The 14974-nt window shown below is 40.4% G+C and overlaps 1 protein-coding gene across 4 annotated transcripts in view; it reads right to left on the bottom strand.

The window, feature by feature from the left end:
* pde1cb (phosphodiesterase 1C, calmodulin-dependent b) overlaps positions 1–14974 on the bottom strand; it is a 72133-nt gene that overhangs the window by 36055 nt on the left and 21104 nt on the right. Inside the window, exons 1-2 of one of the 4 annotated variants that reach the window (XM_028426930.1) lie at positions 10853–11422; positions 7130–7156 (exon numbers count right to left, since the gene is read on the bottom strand). The exons of the other annotated variants lie outside the window; for them this stretch is intronic. Of the exons in view, the coding sequence (XP_028282731.1) occupies positions 7130–7156; positions 10853–10953 (128 nt within the window). The 5' untranslated portion in view covers positions 10954–11422. Of the gene's footprint in view, positions 1–7129; positions 7157–10852; positions 11423–14974 lie in introns of those variants that run through there. 4 annotated transcript variants of the gene reach the window in all.

The following is a 14974-nucleotide window of genomic DNA, read 5'->3' as shown; positions in this document are numbered from 1 at the left end:
ATGATGTCCATCCAGCAAGCTAGGCTCTTCCCCAGACATTCACCAACTGCTCAGAACCTCTTCCCACTCTAGCATAGCCCACATCACTGTACCACTACCTAAACTTCCTCAGATCAGTCTTATCTATTCTTCATTTCAAGCAGGAAATTTTTTGACTTTCACATTGCTTATACCGGAGTCTGCAGGCCGCAGACGTTTAAATAAGCTAAGATGAATGAGAAGATGGCTGAATGGAAAGAAACACACACACACACACACACTACTCAGATTAACACACACAGATGGCTGCCACTCATCACACATGAATACACACCTTCATCATACAAAACACTGGAGGATGGTCATTACTTTCCATATTCATGCACAGTGTGACCAAATATTTTCACTCTCTCTCTCTAAAAATACATACTGAAAATGAAATATAGAGGGTTCTGCTCATCTTCACTCTAGACAAACAACTAGCAGAGGCCGTGGTTTAGAGGTGAGATAGTTGGAGGAATGCGGGATATAAACAACCAGATTAAGGAGACAATCTGCACAATAAATCTGCAATATTATCTGCTGCAGGCTGCAGGAAGGGGGAAGCCTGCAGAGCCAGTGCCATGAAAGTCGTGACGTTTATGTGCTTGTCACTGCTCAACTTAGGATAAAAGCCTATCATTCAGGCTTTGTAATTAATCAGCAATGCACTTAGCTCAATAATGCCTTTCTGAGGTAGGAAAAGATGGAGAAAGTAATCAGTGTAGAAGCCCTTTTGCTGTAAAATGAAATGGAGCACTCTCAGCGGCACATACATAATAGAGGCTGATAAATTTGAGGGGAATCATGAGGGACTTCCCGGGTATGAGAGCATAGACTGCAAATGAAGTTGGATTTGTCGCAAAAAGATCGAAAGGCACTTTTTTATTTAATAAGTTGCATTTCTTAATGAACACATTTTTCTTACATGCAGCATCTGTTTGTCTTGTTATAGAGAAAAACGCGTCCAATCAAGTGCCTTCAGACATATAATCTATATTTTCCTTCTGTATCGAAAATATACCTAATCACACAACCCCTTACCTGAGATTTAGGCTGACTTTTGTGAACCATTACAACCCTAATCTGTTCTGATGACTTTCTAATCGAAAGAACGGGAACAATCAATTTAAAAGTGATTTGCCTTTTTGTGCGCCTCGAGGGCACTGTTTGGCCTGAATGGAAAATCCACTGGAATCCACCAGAAAATCCATCGTGTTGCGTGTGTAACTATCGTACATTTGTAAACATGCATGTGGCTCAGTTTTTAGTGTGTGTACTGATGCACAAACTGAAGGGTGTCTCTCTCAGCACCTGCATAGTTTGGAAAATGGTGCAGTATGAATCGTGCTAAGTGAGCCGGGTACCAAAGGAGCACCTGATGTGATGCAGAGGGGAAAGAAAAAAGGAGGCAAAAGAGAAAGAAAAAGAAGCTAAAGACTGGTTGAGAAGAAGGTAATTAGGCCAAGCTCGGAGACTCATTTGAGTCAGTTAATTACCCCTCTAATCATCAGGTAGTAGGAGAGAAATGGAGACATGGCGAAGAGAGGAAGAAGGAGGGAAAGGCAGATCAGAGGGAGAAGAGAGGCCTAATCATCAATTTATCTGCTTTTCCAAAATCAATGGGGTTACTGCTGCATAAAATGGAGACAGACAACCAGCCACAGCACATCAACAAAAAAGGAAAACAATTACAAAGGAGCCAATAATAAGAGAAACTAGCTGGATTTGGCAAAGCATTTTAGATATGGCTGAAATGTAATGGCCAAATGTTTAATCACAAAAATGATTGATGAAAATCTGAAAAAAAATGTATTTACATTTTTTGTTAGACTATAAATCCCACAATACTTTGTAACCTAGAGTGAGGTACTTCTAATTAATATCTAATAAACAGTATTCTGGTCAGGCATACCCATTCCCTCTGTGGAATCTCCTCATTTTGTAGCCAGTTCCATTCAGTGAATAGTCACCATTTATCTGCAATGGGCTATATGTGATGACTTGCTGTACAAAAATACCAGCAGAATTGCTGATAACACCATTCACAGATGCACTCCACTGCACCCATTTTGGATGTCTTTTGTCGATACTAGTCTGGTTGTCGCCCTGCCTTCGTCACATGTTTCATTTCCACTTGGTTGTGTGCCTATCCAAATGTGTCCAGAGTACTGGTACTGCCCCCCTGGAAATTGAATCCCTAAAGACCGAACTAATTCTTTGTATAGTAAAAAGAATTAGGATGGCTGGTCAGGCTACATTACCAGTGTGCATACATCATCTCTGTTTTTTAATTATCCGAGCACATCATCATCTTTATTGCCACACTAATGTCTGCTCCTTGTTGCTGGAAAGAAAATTATTGGTTTGTTTTATGAGATGTGATTGTATTTTTCATCCAATAGTCAACGTATCCAAACATGAAACCAATAACAGTATTCCATTGTTGCCTCAAATGAATCATCTTCAATAAATAGCCCAATAGCTGTGGTGACTGACAAATGGCCCCAAACCACAGAAAGAGAAGCTCGGGTAATGGCATATAATGGGCTGTTCTTGAAAGGCAGCCGATGCCTGGATTTGCTCCCTGATTACTGACATTAACCGAAGAGTTCAATTTTCCCTTGTGACTCTCAGCCTGACAATATCTAGCCTCCTCTCCATTGTTCCTTCCCTTTTAACACTGTCAATGCGCTGATTTCTCTATTCAGCATTATCTCTTTTGTTTTTATTTACTTGAACATTGTTCAGTCATAAAGCCTACAAACACAGGAACTGGTATGCAGTAAGTTCAAAAGTTCCTACTGAAATAATACACATACTGTACATTCCCAGCGTCCTCATTGAATGCTTATGTGTTTTCCACTCTTCTTCATTTTCTAAGAAAAAAAACTGTCAGTCATTGTTTCTAGAAGTAAAGACTTTATCTCCTATGGAGTTTAACACTGCATATTTTAACATGTCCGCAATTACTTTTAATGGGTCGATAGTAATAGCCATGTGGCAACAGCTAAACTAAAATTTTTCTCTATTCACACGTGGGCATACACAGTTGCTGGTTGGATAAAGTCAGTGCCTGGCCACACAAGCGTTTTCCTCCAGGTTATGTCTGCAAAATGTAAGAGCTGTGGTGCATGTGTGAGGCTTAAGTGCCAAAATAAGAAGTGCACTTATCTAAGCACAAACAGAGCCTCTGTTACTGTCTCTGAATACTTCTGTCCAACAAAAACACACATTTACAAATACAGATTGAGTGTATGTGCAAAGTGGCCAGGACCAGGCTGCAGATGCTGCCTGAATTACTGCCACTGCAAACATCCACTGTTGCCCTGCAAAAGCCTCCAAGGCTGCAATCTGAATAAACATAGCAGACCTGGGAGAAAAAAGAAAGATACAAAAACCTCTTGAATAAACACACAGACACACACATTCCACAAAGTTGCCAACTGGGCTGACTACATGAGGCCATTTAAGGCTGGAGGCTTGCCTGGATCAGATGACAAAACACATAAAGCTTTTAAAAGCTGGCCTTCAATAAGTGACCACTGCAGCATATTTGCAGGCTTAACTAAAAGCCCATTTTATTCAGAGCAACCTAGCATTCAGGCACCTGTCAGGAAAGACAAAGAGGTATTCAAGCTCCTTACTTGTTGCTTTGCTGGGGAATATAATATAAGTGGTGGTCTGGTGATCGATGCCTTTTTGGCACAACATTTTTCTTGCAATGGTAAGTGGATACAATCAAATTACTTCCTGGCACATTTAGAAGCACCCGATTAAGATGAGATTTCTCAAAGTATGTTGTATTTCACTTTGTTACAATTAGGGATGTCCCGATCCGATCACATGATTGGAAATCGGGCCCGATTACGTGATTTCAGACTCGATCGGAATCGGATGTTCCCTCCCGATCAGGACTCGGATATATATTTATTAGGACTCTCAAAGTTAACACCTTCTGTGCAGGGTGGCTCTGTGTCCTGTAGTGTAGGGGTATGACAGTTGCTTTTGGTGGTCTCGATGAGCTGCTGCGTGTCTGAAATCACCTAGTGTGGCGCTCTGGACACACGCACGCACACACACACACACACAGGTTTTGCTGCAACGAGTGACTTGCTATTTGCTGCATTTATAGAGAATCTTGAAAGTATTGGATCGGGACTCGGTATCGGCTGATACTCAAAATCAAATGACTCAGTCTCGGACTCGAGGGCAAAAAAACCTGATCGGGACATCCCTAGTTACAATCTGATAAAAAGAGCCTCACTTGTGTGTTTACAATAAAGCATAAATCTAACCTCTGTCTCTATAAACTCTATATGATCCAGGGTGTAAACAAAACAAAATTAGACAAACAGAAGAACGATGCTGTTTCTGTGATTTCCATATCACATCCAGGTCTTCAGCTAGTGAAGACAATCATTTCTCAGCTGTTACTTGTTACTTTAGTGTTAGTTAACAGCAATAACATGCTTAGTTTACATTACAACAAAAACAGAGCAAGAACTGCTTACATGTAAAAACCAATCTGTGGAAAATCATGATATTCACAACAACATCTGGGTATGAAAGACAAAAGACAAGATGCTTTTAACACTTGACATGTAGGCTAGTATAAGCAAACTTTACTATGGCATCTAAGTCAAACACAAACTATTCCTAAAAGTAACCATATACATCAAGCAGAGCACTCCCAGCTGCCACAGCTAATGTTAACATCTAGTCAGCACTTGAGAACTCCATCATCAATCACTATTCACATAACTGCAAGGAATTCTCCATGTTGATCTGCCAGTACTATAATTGTAAACTGCATATGAACTGTGCTATGAATGGAAAGTTTGACAGCCATAGCAACAGTAACTAAGGGAGGTGGGGCTTATCAACCTGTTAATTTTTTAGTAAATCTGAGCACATAGATAGACCATGTGATAAAAAACTAACATAAAGGCAAACAGGTTCAGTACAGCCACCACCAACCCCACATAAAGACACAAAAACACAGACCTACACATTTTGTTCTTTTACAGCCTCACTTTCATCCCTCTTAACCTTCTTTCTATACAAACAGATGCACACACTCTCACAAACCCTCCTTTTTCTCATTGCTACATGCCTCCCTCTGTGAAGAGGGCTATCTCTCCCTCCATCTGCGTGTGTGAGGGGTTGTCCTGGTGTGTCAGTAATGACAATGTCCCAGTGTTCCTCTCTGCCAATTAGCCCAGCCGTAATTACACAGACACATATGGAGCTGTCAATCAACCAGCTCCTCCACACAGGAACTCACCCACCCAGCTGAGAGAGCGAGAGAGACAGAGAGACAGTGACAGGGAGAGCAAACGAGTTTCCAACAGCTAACTCTATACCGCTCCAAACGACCACACACTGTGCCAATAAGTAGCATGAGGAGAATTTCGTTCAATTACTCTGACTGTGAGGCAATCCCACAGTTCACAGGAAAATGCCATGAAACAGAATTGGAACTGTGCTTCAGCTACATATTTTTGTTTTGAACTCCATTTTGTTGGGTAGTTATAATTTTCCTATTTACAAAATTAGACTGTTGTCCCATTACAAACTGGCACTTCTCTTCATTTCCAGCCCCAGTTTGGTTATGTTACAAGAGGAAAAGTACTTGGTTACGTAAAGTAGGAGATGGTTTTGAAGATGGTTTGGCTTTGTTATTAAACATGGATAACTTGGTCAGCCTGTTTTCACCGGTAAAATGTAACATGAGGCCAATAGTTCAGTCCTAGACAGTTATTTTGTGATTAGAATCAGAACTTGGCTGCAGACAAAGACAAAACCTAACAGCTGGTGAAACCAAAACAGCCTGCGATGTCAGGGAGATTCAAACTTCGGACTCCTGAAAAAAAGTCTCTGGCCTCCTTAATCTCTAGTGTACTTTTGTGTCTGTATGATTCAGATGATGTTGGGAAATTAAATCATTTGTTATGTTAATGTCACTTATGATCATTAACCTATCCGGCAGATAGATTAGTGCAGATAGATTGTGTTATCAACAAAATGTTACTGGTGACTTTCTGTCTTGGTTACTTAGAGCCCTGGAGAAGATTTGATATGCACTACAACAGCTGTGTAGATACTGCTTAAATCATACTCTGGATTCATTCACCACAGACGTTTTCTCAGTGAGTTGGACTGTATAACATCCTGTTGCTGGAATACACACTGGAAAATGAATCAATGAACATTAATCCTCAATTGCACAACAAAAGCAACATATGTTTAAATCAATATCACAACATAACATTGTTTTTTTTATTTTTAAATCTATTTTAAAGATGTATATCTGCAGCAGAATTAATGGGATTGAGGCTAAGTGCAACAGACACACAAGTTAGAAAGTGATGAAAGACATGTCGGTGTGTTTTCTTTAGTCCTCTTGGGTCAGAGAGACATTTACTATGTTCACTGAACCGGTAACTAAATAAACACGTGATAGCATGTTCAACACAGAAACATCTTTAACAAATGATACTTCAGTCTACATTACCCACTTATCTAGTGCCATTAATTAATCCCTGCTTTACCCCTATGAATAAAGGGGGGGTTCTCCAACAGAACAAAACAAATGAAAGTTTTATAATGAAGATAACACAAATGGCCCTTGAGTTATTCGTCAGGCTTTCAAATTCTCTGTATCGTCTATGATGAATTATGTCCCCATCATTTTTATGCATTGTGTGCTAATGACAACAAGCCAACACTGAATCAACTGACAAACGGAAGTCAAGGCATTTATGAGTGCATTTCAAGACGTGTTATATTTTACAGCTACAATGTGTAAGCAATGGCAGTGTAGGGGTAATAGTAATAATAATCGTAGCAACAATAACAATTAATTTTATTTAAATTGCACTTTCAAAAATGTACAGTGATTTCAGTGAAAATCAACAATGAATGATGAAGGAAGGAACAAAAATATAGAAACAGTTCCATGAGTTCCAGTGATGCAGATGAAGGTGGGAGGAGAGAAGGGAGAATGTCAAGAAACAAGGAGGAGTTGAGGGGTAGGTGGGGATAAATAAGAGGGAGGGATGAGGAGGAAGAAAGGGAGGAGGTCCTTTGTCCCAGCAGCCAGTCTTACCTCTGGGACGTCTTCTTGTACTTGCGCCTGCCATAGAAAACAAACATTAGTCTCATAGCATGCAAGTGATTTAATCATTTGTCACATTCTCACACTTAAAATGAATAAATAAGCAAAGTTCAGATAGTCTGCAGAAGACTATCTGTTTAAACTGAATAAATCTGAAATGACAAAGATATATATAAACTAAACTTAAACCTGCAGTGCAGAAAATCTGTCTCCCCCTTCTGGCTCTGAGAGGAATTCACTGTGTTATTGGACAGGTTACAATTTGTTGTAGGCTATGTAGGTATGATATTCCCTTAATAATGTCTTGCAACTGTGGAGTTTCATTTTTATCTGGAGCTTCAAAAAACATCTTTGGATGCTTCCTCCTTTTTTCAACCAGAGGCTACACTACACTTCTAGTTGCTGTCACCAGCTCAGCCTCTAGCTTGGCTATTGGTGCAGAAAAGCAGGACTGTCACGATAATATGAAGCACATCGGGGTTGTGCTGATAGGCTTAATCACTGCATCATTGTGTGAACAATATGTGGCAGAGACTACATATGTGACAGGTGTTCATTTATGTGTAAAAAATGTCCCACCCTATGGCTTTGAAACTAAATTTGAATTCCATCATTATTACTTGCCAATTTAATGAAATTTTGTAAATGGAGCCGAACATGGAGCCTTAAGTGGCATTTAAGATCATCAATAGTGCAAATGAACGCATCTCACAAATGCTAAGGAGGTATTTATTGAGATGAAAATAGGCATTTAGCACATGTTTGGAATATCTAAGTGGTGGAGACAAAAAAAAACTACAGATGTTTGAGATGATGCTTCAAAAATGGCTCCTCAAAATGAGCAAGATGATCAGATGTGTGGATTTATAGCAGTTATCTTTAAAGTGTGGACTGCAGTCGCACATTGTACACACAGCCTGTAAAAACAATGAGTGCTAACAATCACTTATTCAAATGAGGGATTTAAAAGAGACATAATGATATGCAAAAAAATAAACATGTGCACACACACACACCACTCCACATCTGATATCTCACAAACTTCACTACTACTAAAAAAAAACCCCACACACACACACGTTTACACACCTACTGTTTCACTTAGTCTAACATTTGGCCTAAATCACACCCACACCTTCATGAAGTGATAACAGCATGGCCCTAAAAGCAGACTTCACCTATACACCCCCACCCACAGATGTGGATTTAAATTCCAGTCAGGTAGAATTCACAGCACTTAGCTTGATTTGCTTCTCAGTTGATTTCTGAGCTGAGTACAAAATTGCAAGCTAAGGAAGTTATACCCAGTAAAGAAATGTTAAGAGCTCCCTAGAAATTTGTGGGGAAAAGAATAAACTAATCATTTTGGGTCCATTAAGCAATTATAATTAAAACAAGATTGAGTGTCACAGTCAGGTGGATGTTAAATAGTGTTGGAGGTTCACATGCTACAGAATAAAAGAATGAAGGAAGATCTTTAAGAGAAGGTTATAATGAATAGTAAAAAGGGACAAATAAGAAAGGATAGGTAACTAAAGGTCAGGGAGAATCAGAAATATGACATTTCCATTATTTTTCACCTTCTCTTCTTACCTTTGTACCACCTTCTGCCCTCTTACTGAGCTTTATGTGCGTCAACAACATGCATCTTCTAATTATAGCTGCAAAGAAATGTGCTCAGTGAAAGGTTGAGGGGTCACTAGGAATTACTGTAATTGGTTAAAATGGACTCTGACAACATTTATCACAGCACTAACAACAACAACAGCACAGTTAAAATGTACTTTACTGGCCAAGACTGGATTATTGTCTTTTATTTTAGTGCCTCACCAGTCAAAGGGAGTAATAAATAGGTCAGCTGACCACCTTGATCCTCCTTGGGCCAACTCTACAGTGCCTGCCTCTTAAGGGAGCTCCCTGTGATGAACTGTTGATCAATTAATTAAATAATTCATTGATTTCCATTAATCAGTAGGTGACGGAGAGGTCGGGTCTGTCACAGTGATCTCATTTATTAATGGAAATCCAGTGGAAACCATTCACTGATGCAAAAATATAAAGGGGCCATTTGTCAGAGGGAAGTAATAAAAAAAACAACACACTGATCATGCCTTGATCAGCGGATGTCACCAGGCTTTAGACCGTGCCACTGAAGGTTGAGCACAGGGATAACTTGTCCAAAGCAAATGCTCTATCTGTCTATACAGGGATGATTGGTGTACTCTGTGGAGTACACTGTGCCAGAGAGTGAGCTGTGATAGTCATTCAGTGCATTCACACACAAATCATACAGCTGCCAAACAAATCTCCTAGGATAAGCTGGCAGCACATACAGCAAATGTCACCAAGCCGTCATATACACTCTCAAACACACATCCAATCTATATCAGCCGCGTGAGTATGTGCACAGTCAACCTTTCCCCATGTCGCACACATGTATGCACACTGCATAATGTCAAACACTCCCTATTAAAACACACAACATACACTGTGTGTCAACATCTGTGGGGGCTGCCTGTCAGTTGGAGCTCCCTCTCTTCAGACGGAGGCTCTTTGTGAGATTAAAGGCTAATGTGATCTCTGACACACAACAGGAGCCCTCATAGCACACAGCAAACTGCAGTGTAGCCCTAATACAAAAATAAAAGCCCGGGCTCCTGTTACATTCATCTGACTCACTATCCATCAATTATCCGAAAAGACAGATGGTTATGATGGTGACCAAATGGAAGAGACAATGAAGTCATCCGAGGAAACTGAATGTGGCAGGAGGATGATGGTGGGACCTCCAGTTTATATCTGGCTTTTGACACCAGAGAGAGAGTAGCAATGAACAGGAGGAACATATAACATATGACATACAAACAATACACATTATTACCCTAAACAGGCATCTCTAAAAGAAACTGTTTCATTCAGACCTCCAGCAGGAACATTAAAGATTTTTTTTTTCTGAAAACCCAACCCTTCTGGCAATAGTGCAGCCTGCCCTCACCCGCAGAGTAAGAATGATGAGGACAGAAAATGGATGAAAAGAAAATTCACACTTCAACTTACATATGAAGTGTGTGGGGAGAAAGGTCATTGACGTGTTGATTGGTTGGTAGAGGTGATAAAAGTAGTATTTTGGTATTGGATGTTTAAAAAATAACTGGCAATAATTGAGAGATGTTTTGCTCCAGGTGGTTTTGGAATCATTGGATGCATACATAGGATGTACAAAAGCAAAATTTCCCTAAATATCTTCACTGATCATTTTTGTGACTGAGGCTTATATTCCAGTTGCACCACATGTCTAAACAGGCAACAGGTGCTTATTGCGTATCAGATGTGGCATGGAATAAAAAAAATGGCCTCTGGCAGGAGAAGTGCAGAGAAACAGAAGAATTTTTTGGCACATAGGTGCAGAAAAAAAGTTCCTACATGATCCTCTAAAATGTACATTTTTCTTTCTTGAACACTGATGTTTTTTTTTTTAGGAATGACGTAGTTTTACTTGTCTTATATTGATCCTATTTCTTTATACACACAAATCAGTGTGTGTGTAAACAGAAGAAAATCCTTTCTATATGTCCTTTTGATTTACAGATAACCTGTTATTATAACTATTTCTGAAAAACTCCAATGTAAATACTTCAAACATGCAACACACAACACATATACAAAGCATTACTTCACACACTTGTTGAAAAGAGAAAAAGTGGATATACTCACAGTCCCCGGAGCCGGAGCCAAATCTTCTCTATCTGTTCCGGCTGGAGGTACTTCAGGGCTGTACTTTCAAACTCCTCAATCTCTCTGGTGGGTGACTCCATGTCAGAAAAGAGTTCCAGATGTGCCAACAACAACAACAAAAAGTTTAATCCCACTTAAGTGTGAGGAAGACTCAACACGGAGCAGACTAACAAGGTTGCGATGTGGTGGAACCCAGGATGTGACTGAGGTTTCCTCCTTCACATTTGCTGCGACAAGCCATCTGCCATGCTTCCCTTTTTTCTCTCTTTTCTCTCTTGTGATGTGAGAGAGTGTGTGTGTGACTGAAACTCAAAAACATTCAGAGCAGTGAAGTGCTCTGGCTGCTGTAACAGTCCAACTGTACGTCTGTCCCTTCCTCCCTCTTGTCTCTCTCTCTCTCCCTCCCTCTCTCTCTGTCGTTCACTTCTCTCCTGTGTGAGCACAGGGGTCCTGGAGCCGTGCCATGCTCTCCCAGCAACAACGGGATGCAGACGGCAGGGCAGCGCAATCCGGGATTAACGCTCACAGCCGAGCTCTCCACACAAGAGGGAGGGAGGAGAAAACAGCACCAGTCAAAGAGAGGGAGGAGTCTGGCTGATAATGAGAAACCATGTTCTGTTTCATCCACTGGAAAAAGAAAAAAACAAACGCAGGGAGAAAGACGAGTCAGGCTGAGGAGGAACAAGAGGGTGAGACCTTCAGGAGGAGAGATGACAAAGGTGCGAGTGGCTTGGAAATTTTATGGTTAAAGACCATAAACTGAGCATCTCCTAGTGAGGCATTGCTCACGTTTTACTTTTCTTTTTCATTTCCTCTTATCACTGGGTTATTTCACAAAACAAATTCACAGTCAATTCATCTTGTAGATCTAAAATGAGGTAAGCACGCACTGCAAATGACCGCATTAGAGCTGCTATGTTTTCATCTGAAATGTAGATAATATGCCAACAGGGATTAAATGGCATGCAGACTGTGCACTGACACTAATTTGACAGAGATTACTTTGATCCATTCAGCACATTTGGGACTGTCCCATTTCCAATCCCCCTAAATACATTAAGTATTACAATACATTAAATATTATGCCCCTCTCTTAGTCTGAATTCTTGCTTTATTTTCTCTAAAATATGCACAGCTCACTACAGAACCCCAAAGCGACAGCATTGCCTGCCAAATCCTTATGGGCAGAGACGTCTTTTCAGCTTCATTAGGTCAGTTAATGCAGCAGTTATCAGGCTAGTTTCAAATTTAAGACTTTATGACACCCGCAGTCATCCTGAGACAGATTTCTGCACATATGAGTTATCCTACTTGTTTAATTAGATACACATGCAGTAGCTCAGTAGGAGACATTCTGCTCATTATATTCCATATCAACTCACTGATTATGAGGAGCATTAGAAACAACACTATCATACATTGTATGCTGGAAATAGATCTGTAACTCTTAATAGCCTTTAGCTCAATGAAAGCCTCAAGAAAAACACATCATCTTCTTGCAAAGTCCAAAAGTTGCTACGATGACTCAACCAGAAGCACCCCTCTCCATCAATTCCCCCACCCCAAAGAGCCCCCTACCATACTCTCAGGTCTTTCAATTACTTGATGCAGGATGCAGGGATAATGCCAGGGCACCACCTCAAAGAGACTCCTGCTTTCATCTGCTGAGATGGGTCCTCGGTGAGGAGGGAAAAGTGAGGTTTGCCTGAGTGCCATGAACCTGCTGATGTTCTCTTCAAAGGTGCACTTATTCATGCCTCTATTTCTCTGCTATTCTCTTTCTGCCTGCCTTTCTTCAATCCACTCTTTATCACCATGTTTTTCTCTCTCTCCATTCTGTGGAGGTATGCTGGCCCCAGGAGACTTCAAGTCACAGGCAGAGATGACAGGTCAACTTGTGGGGAAAACACTACAGCAACTTCACATTTGGCTGCTTGCTGTTCACAGGTTTACACCCCGGGGACCGGATGTACCGTGTGATCTCTGAAACCCCGACTTCAGCGTGACATCAATTCCCACCAGACGCATTTCTGAAGTGTAGCATATCCATGTGTATGTTACAGGTTCCTGCTAGATTCACAAAGCCATGTAATACATGTTGGATAATGTCCTCATAATATCAGGTTGGGTTACAGAGCACATATTACTGAAACCTTTGTTTACTCCATCACCACACATATACAGGGCAGCTTTTCACCTTTCACTCTGAGAATGGTTGCTGCTTCTCTCCCTGCTTTTTCCTTTCCGATGTTGTCCTCTCCTCATACATGGCTGTGGCCGTTTCCCTGCCGATTGCAAAGTTAAATAAGTGAGAGTTCACGCACAGCGTTTGATTTTGAAAATGTATCGGATTCTCTCTGGTGTTCTGGTGTCTGACTTCCTGCCTGTTTGATCTGGTTGGTGCAAATTGACCCATCATGGGTGTGACACAGCTCCAGAATAGAGCCGGTGCGTATCTCTCACGGAGCAGCACGTAGCTACTTTTCTGGACGTTTCTGAAATGTGCTGTGTAAATACTCTCAATGACTAGAATTAAAGCGTTTCACAGCAGCTGTCACTATGCTTATGTTACATGTCTGTTACGTGGATGGTGTAAATCTGGGGTTAATCCGGGGTAAGTGTGACACTGAGCCTGGTCAAAAAAGGTTCAGTCAATAACACTGCACTTCAAGAAGGTCAATATAGGCTGCATAGTGCTAAGAATAAAGTGTTTACTCAAAATGTAAAATAATGTAAGCACTGAATGCAGAAAGTGGAAACTTCCAGTAACTGACTTTTGCATTTTGTAAGAATCATACACCATAATCTGGGTATGTACGGGAAGATGAAATGTACTCTTCTTGCTAAATGTCAATTTTCCAATTAACCTTACCTTATACAGCCACAAAAGAATAATGTTGAGATATTCTGTAAATCCCTGGATGATACAGATTATGGCATCAGGCTTTGCATGATATCCGAACATGGAAAGATTGTGATGATGGCAGGCAATGTGTGGTCAATGTGTCAGAGGATGTGTTATGACATTCAATTTTGTTGGTATTTAACTTTGGTGGGGTGTGCTTTTATTTTTACTATTACTGTGTAATAATGTAAATGAGAAAGATCAGCAGTCCATAATGTCTGTGGTGTATTGCATGATCAGGAATGCTGCCGCATTGAGAGATGTGGCCTCTAGCCTTCAAAACACTTTAATTACATTGCCAGCTGATGAATGAAACACCTTCTAGAAGAAATGCGCTGAAGAAATGTGTGGACCTCTGGATTGCAACAATGATGACTATGTGATGAAATACTGGGAACACACAGGAATTTTGTTTGTTTTTACATACCATGCTTCATTGATGCTAGAAAATCAGCTGCATTGAGTTTAAACAGGATATATTTGGAGATGTGACTTCATACAGAAAATTGTCAGAAAGTGATAAAAAGTTGCCTTCAGGGTGCTAGACACAGCAATATGTCTGAATAAAGTGATTAAGGAGACGAATATAATAGCAAGAGCAAAGATGGAATATGTTCCTAATAATCAAAAATAAATCCCTGATTAATTACTTCTGCAACAAGTGTTCACAAAAAAGACCCCATAACTCATTCCTTATGAAAATAAATTATTCGTATGACTATGACAAAAGAACCTGCTAGAAATTACGGTCTGCTGAGGTATTCTTGTCACTGTGCTCAGGCTCCCTCAAAGCTCACACACTAAAATCAAGACATTACCAGCCTCCGCCATTTGGAGGTACATGAAAAATTTAAATCTCATTTAAATTTCGAGGCAAGTCGATAAGGACATCTATGCATCAAAATAGCAAGCGCCTGTGCAGTAATGACCACATTTTGGTCAAGATCATCTATCATAAAATATGATTTCCTGCCTGCACTGTACATTCCTCTTTTTGTATTAGCCGTAGCAAAGAAAGATGGGTGGGAGACATCGAGGGCACTCGACCGTAAAGCTATATTTGCAGAGTGATGAAGGAAGAAAAAAATCTCCAGAGAAGAAACTTACTATTGCTTTATCTTCAAGACAGATACCGATAGGTCAAAGGTGACGCAACAGCTGAAATGAGAACAGAGGTGAAGATGGAAGCAATCACG

This window comes from Parambassis ranga, chromosome 17 (assembly GCF_900634625.1).
Source record: "Parambassis ranga chromosome 17, fParRan2.1, whole genome shotgun sequence".
In the NCBI taxonomy this organism is placed as follows: domain Eukaryota; kingdom Metazoa; phylum Chordata; class Actinopteri; family Ambassidae; genus Parambassis; species Parambassis ranga.
Note: the sequence above shows the minus strand (reverse complement) of the source record. Positions and strands in the feature narration are given on the sequence as shown.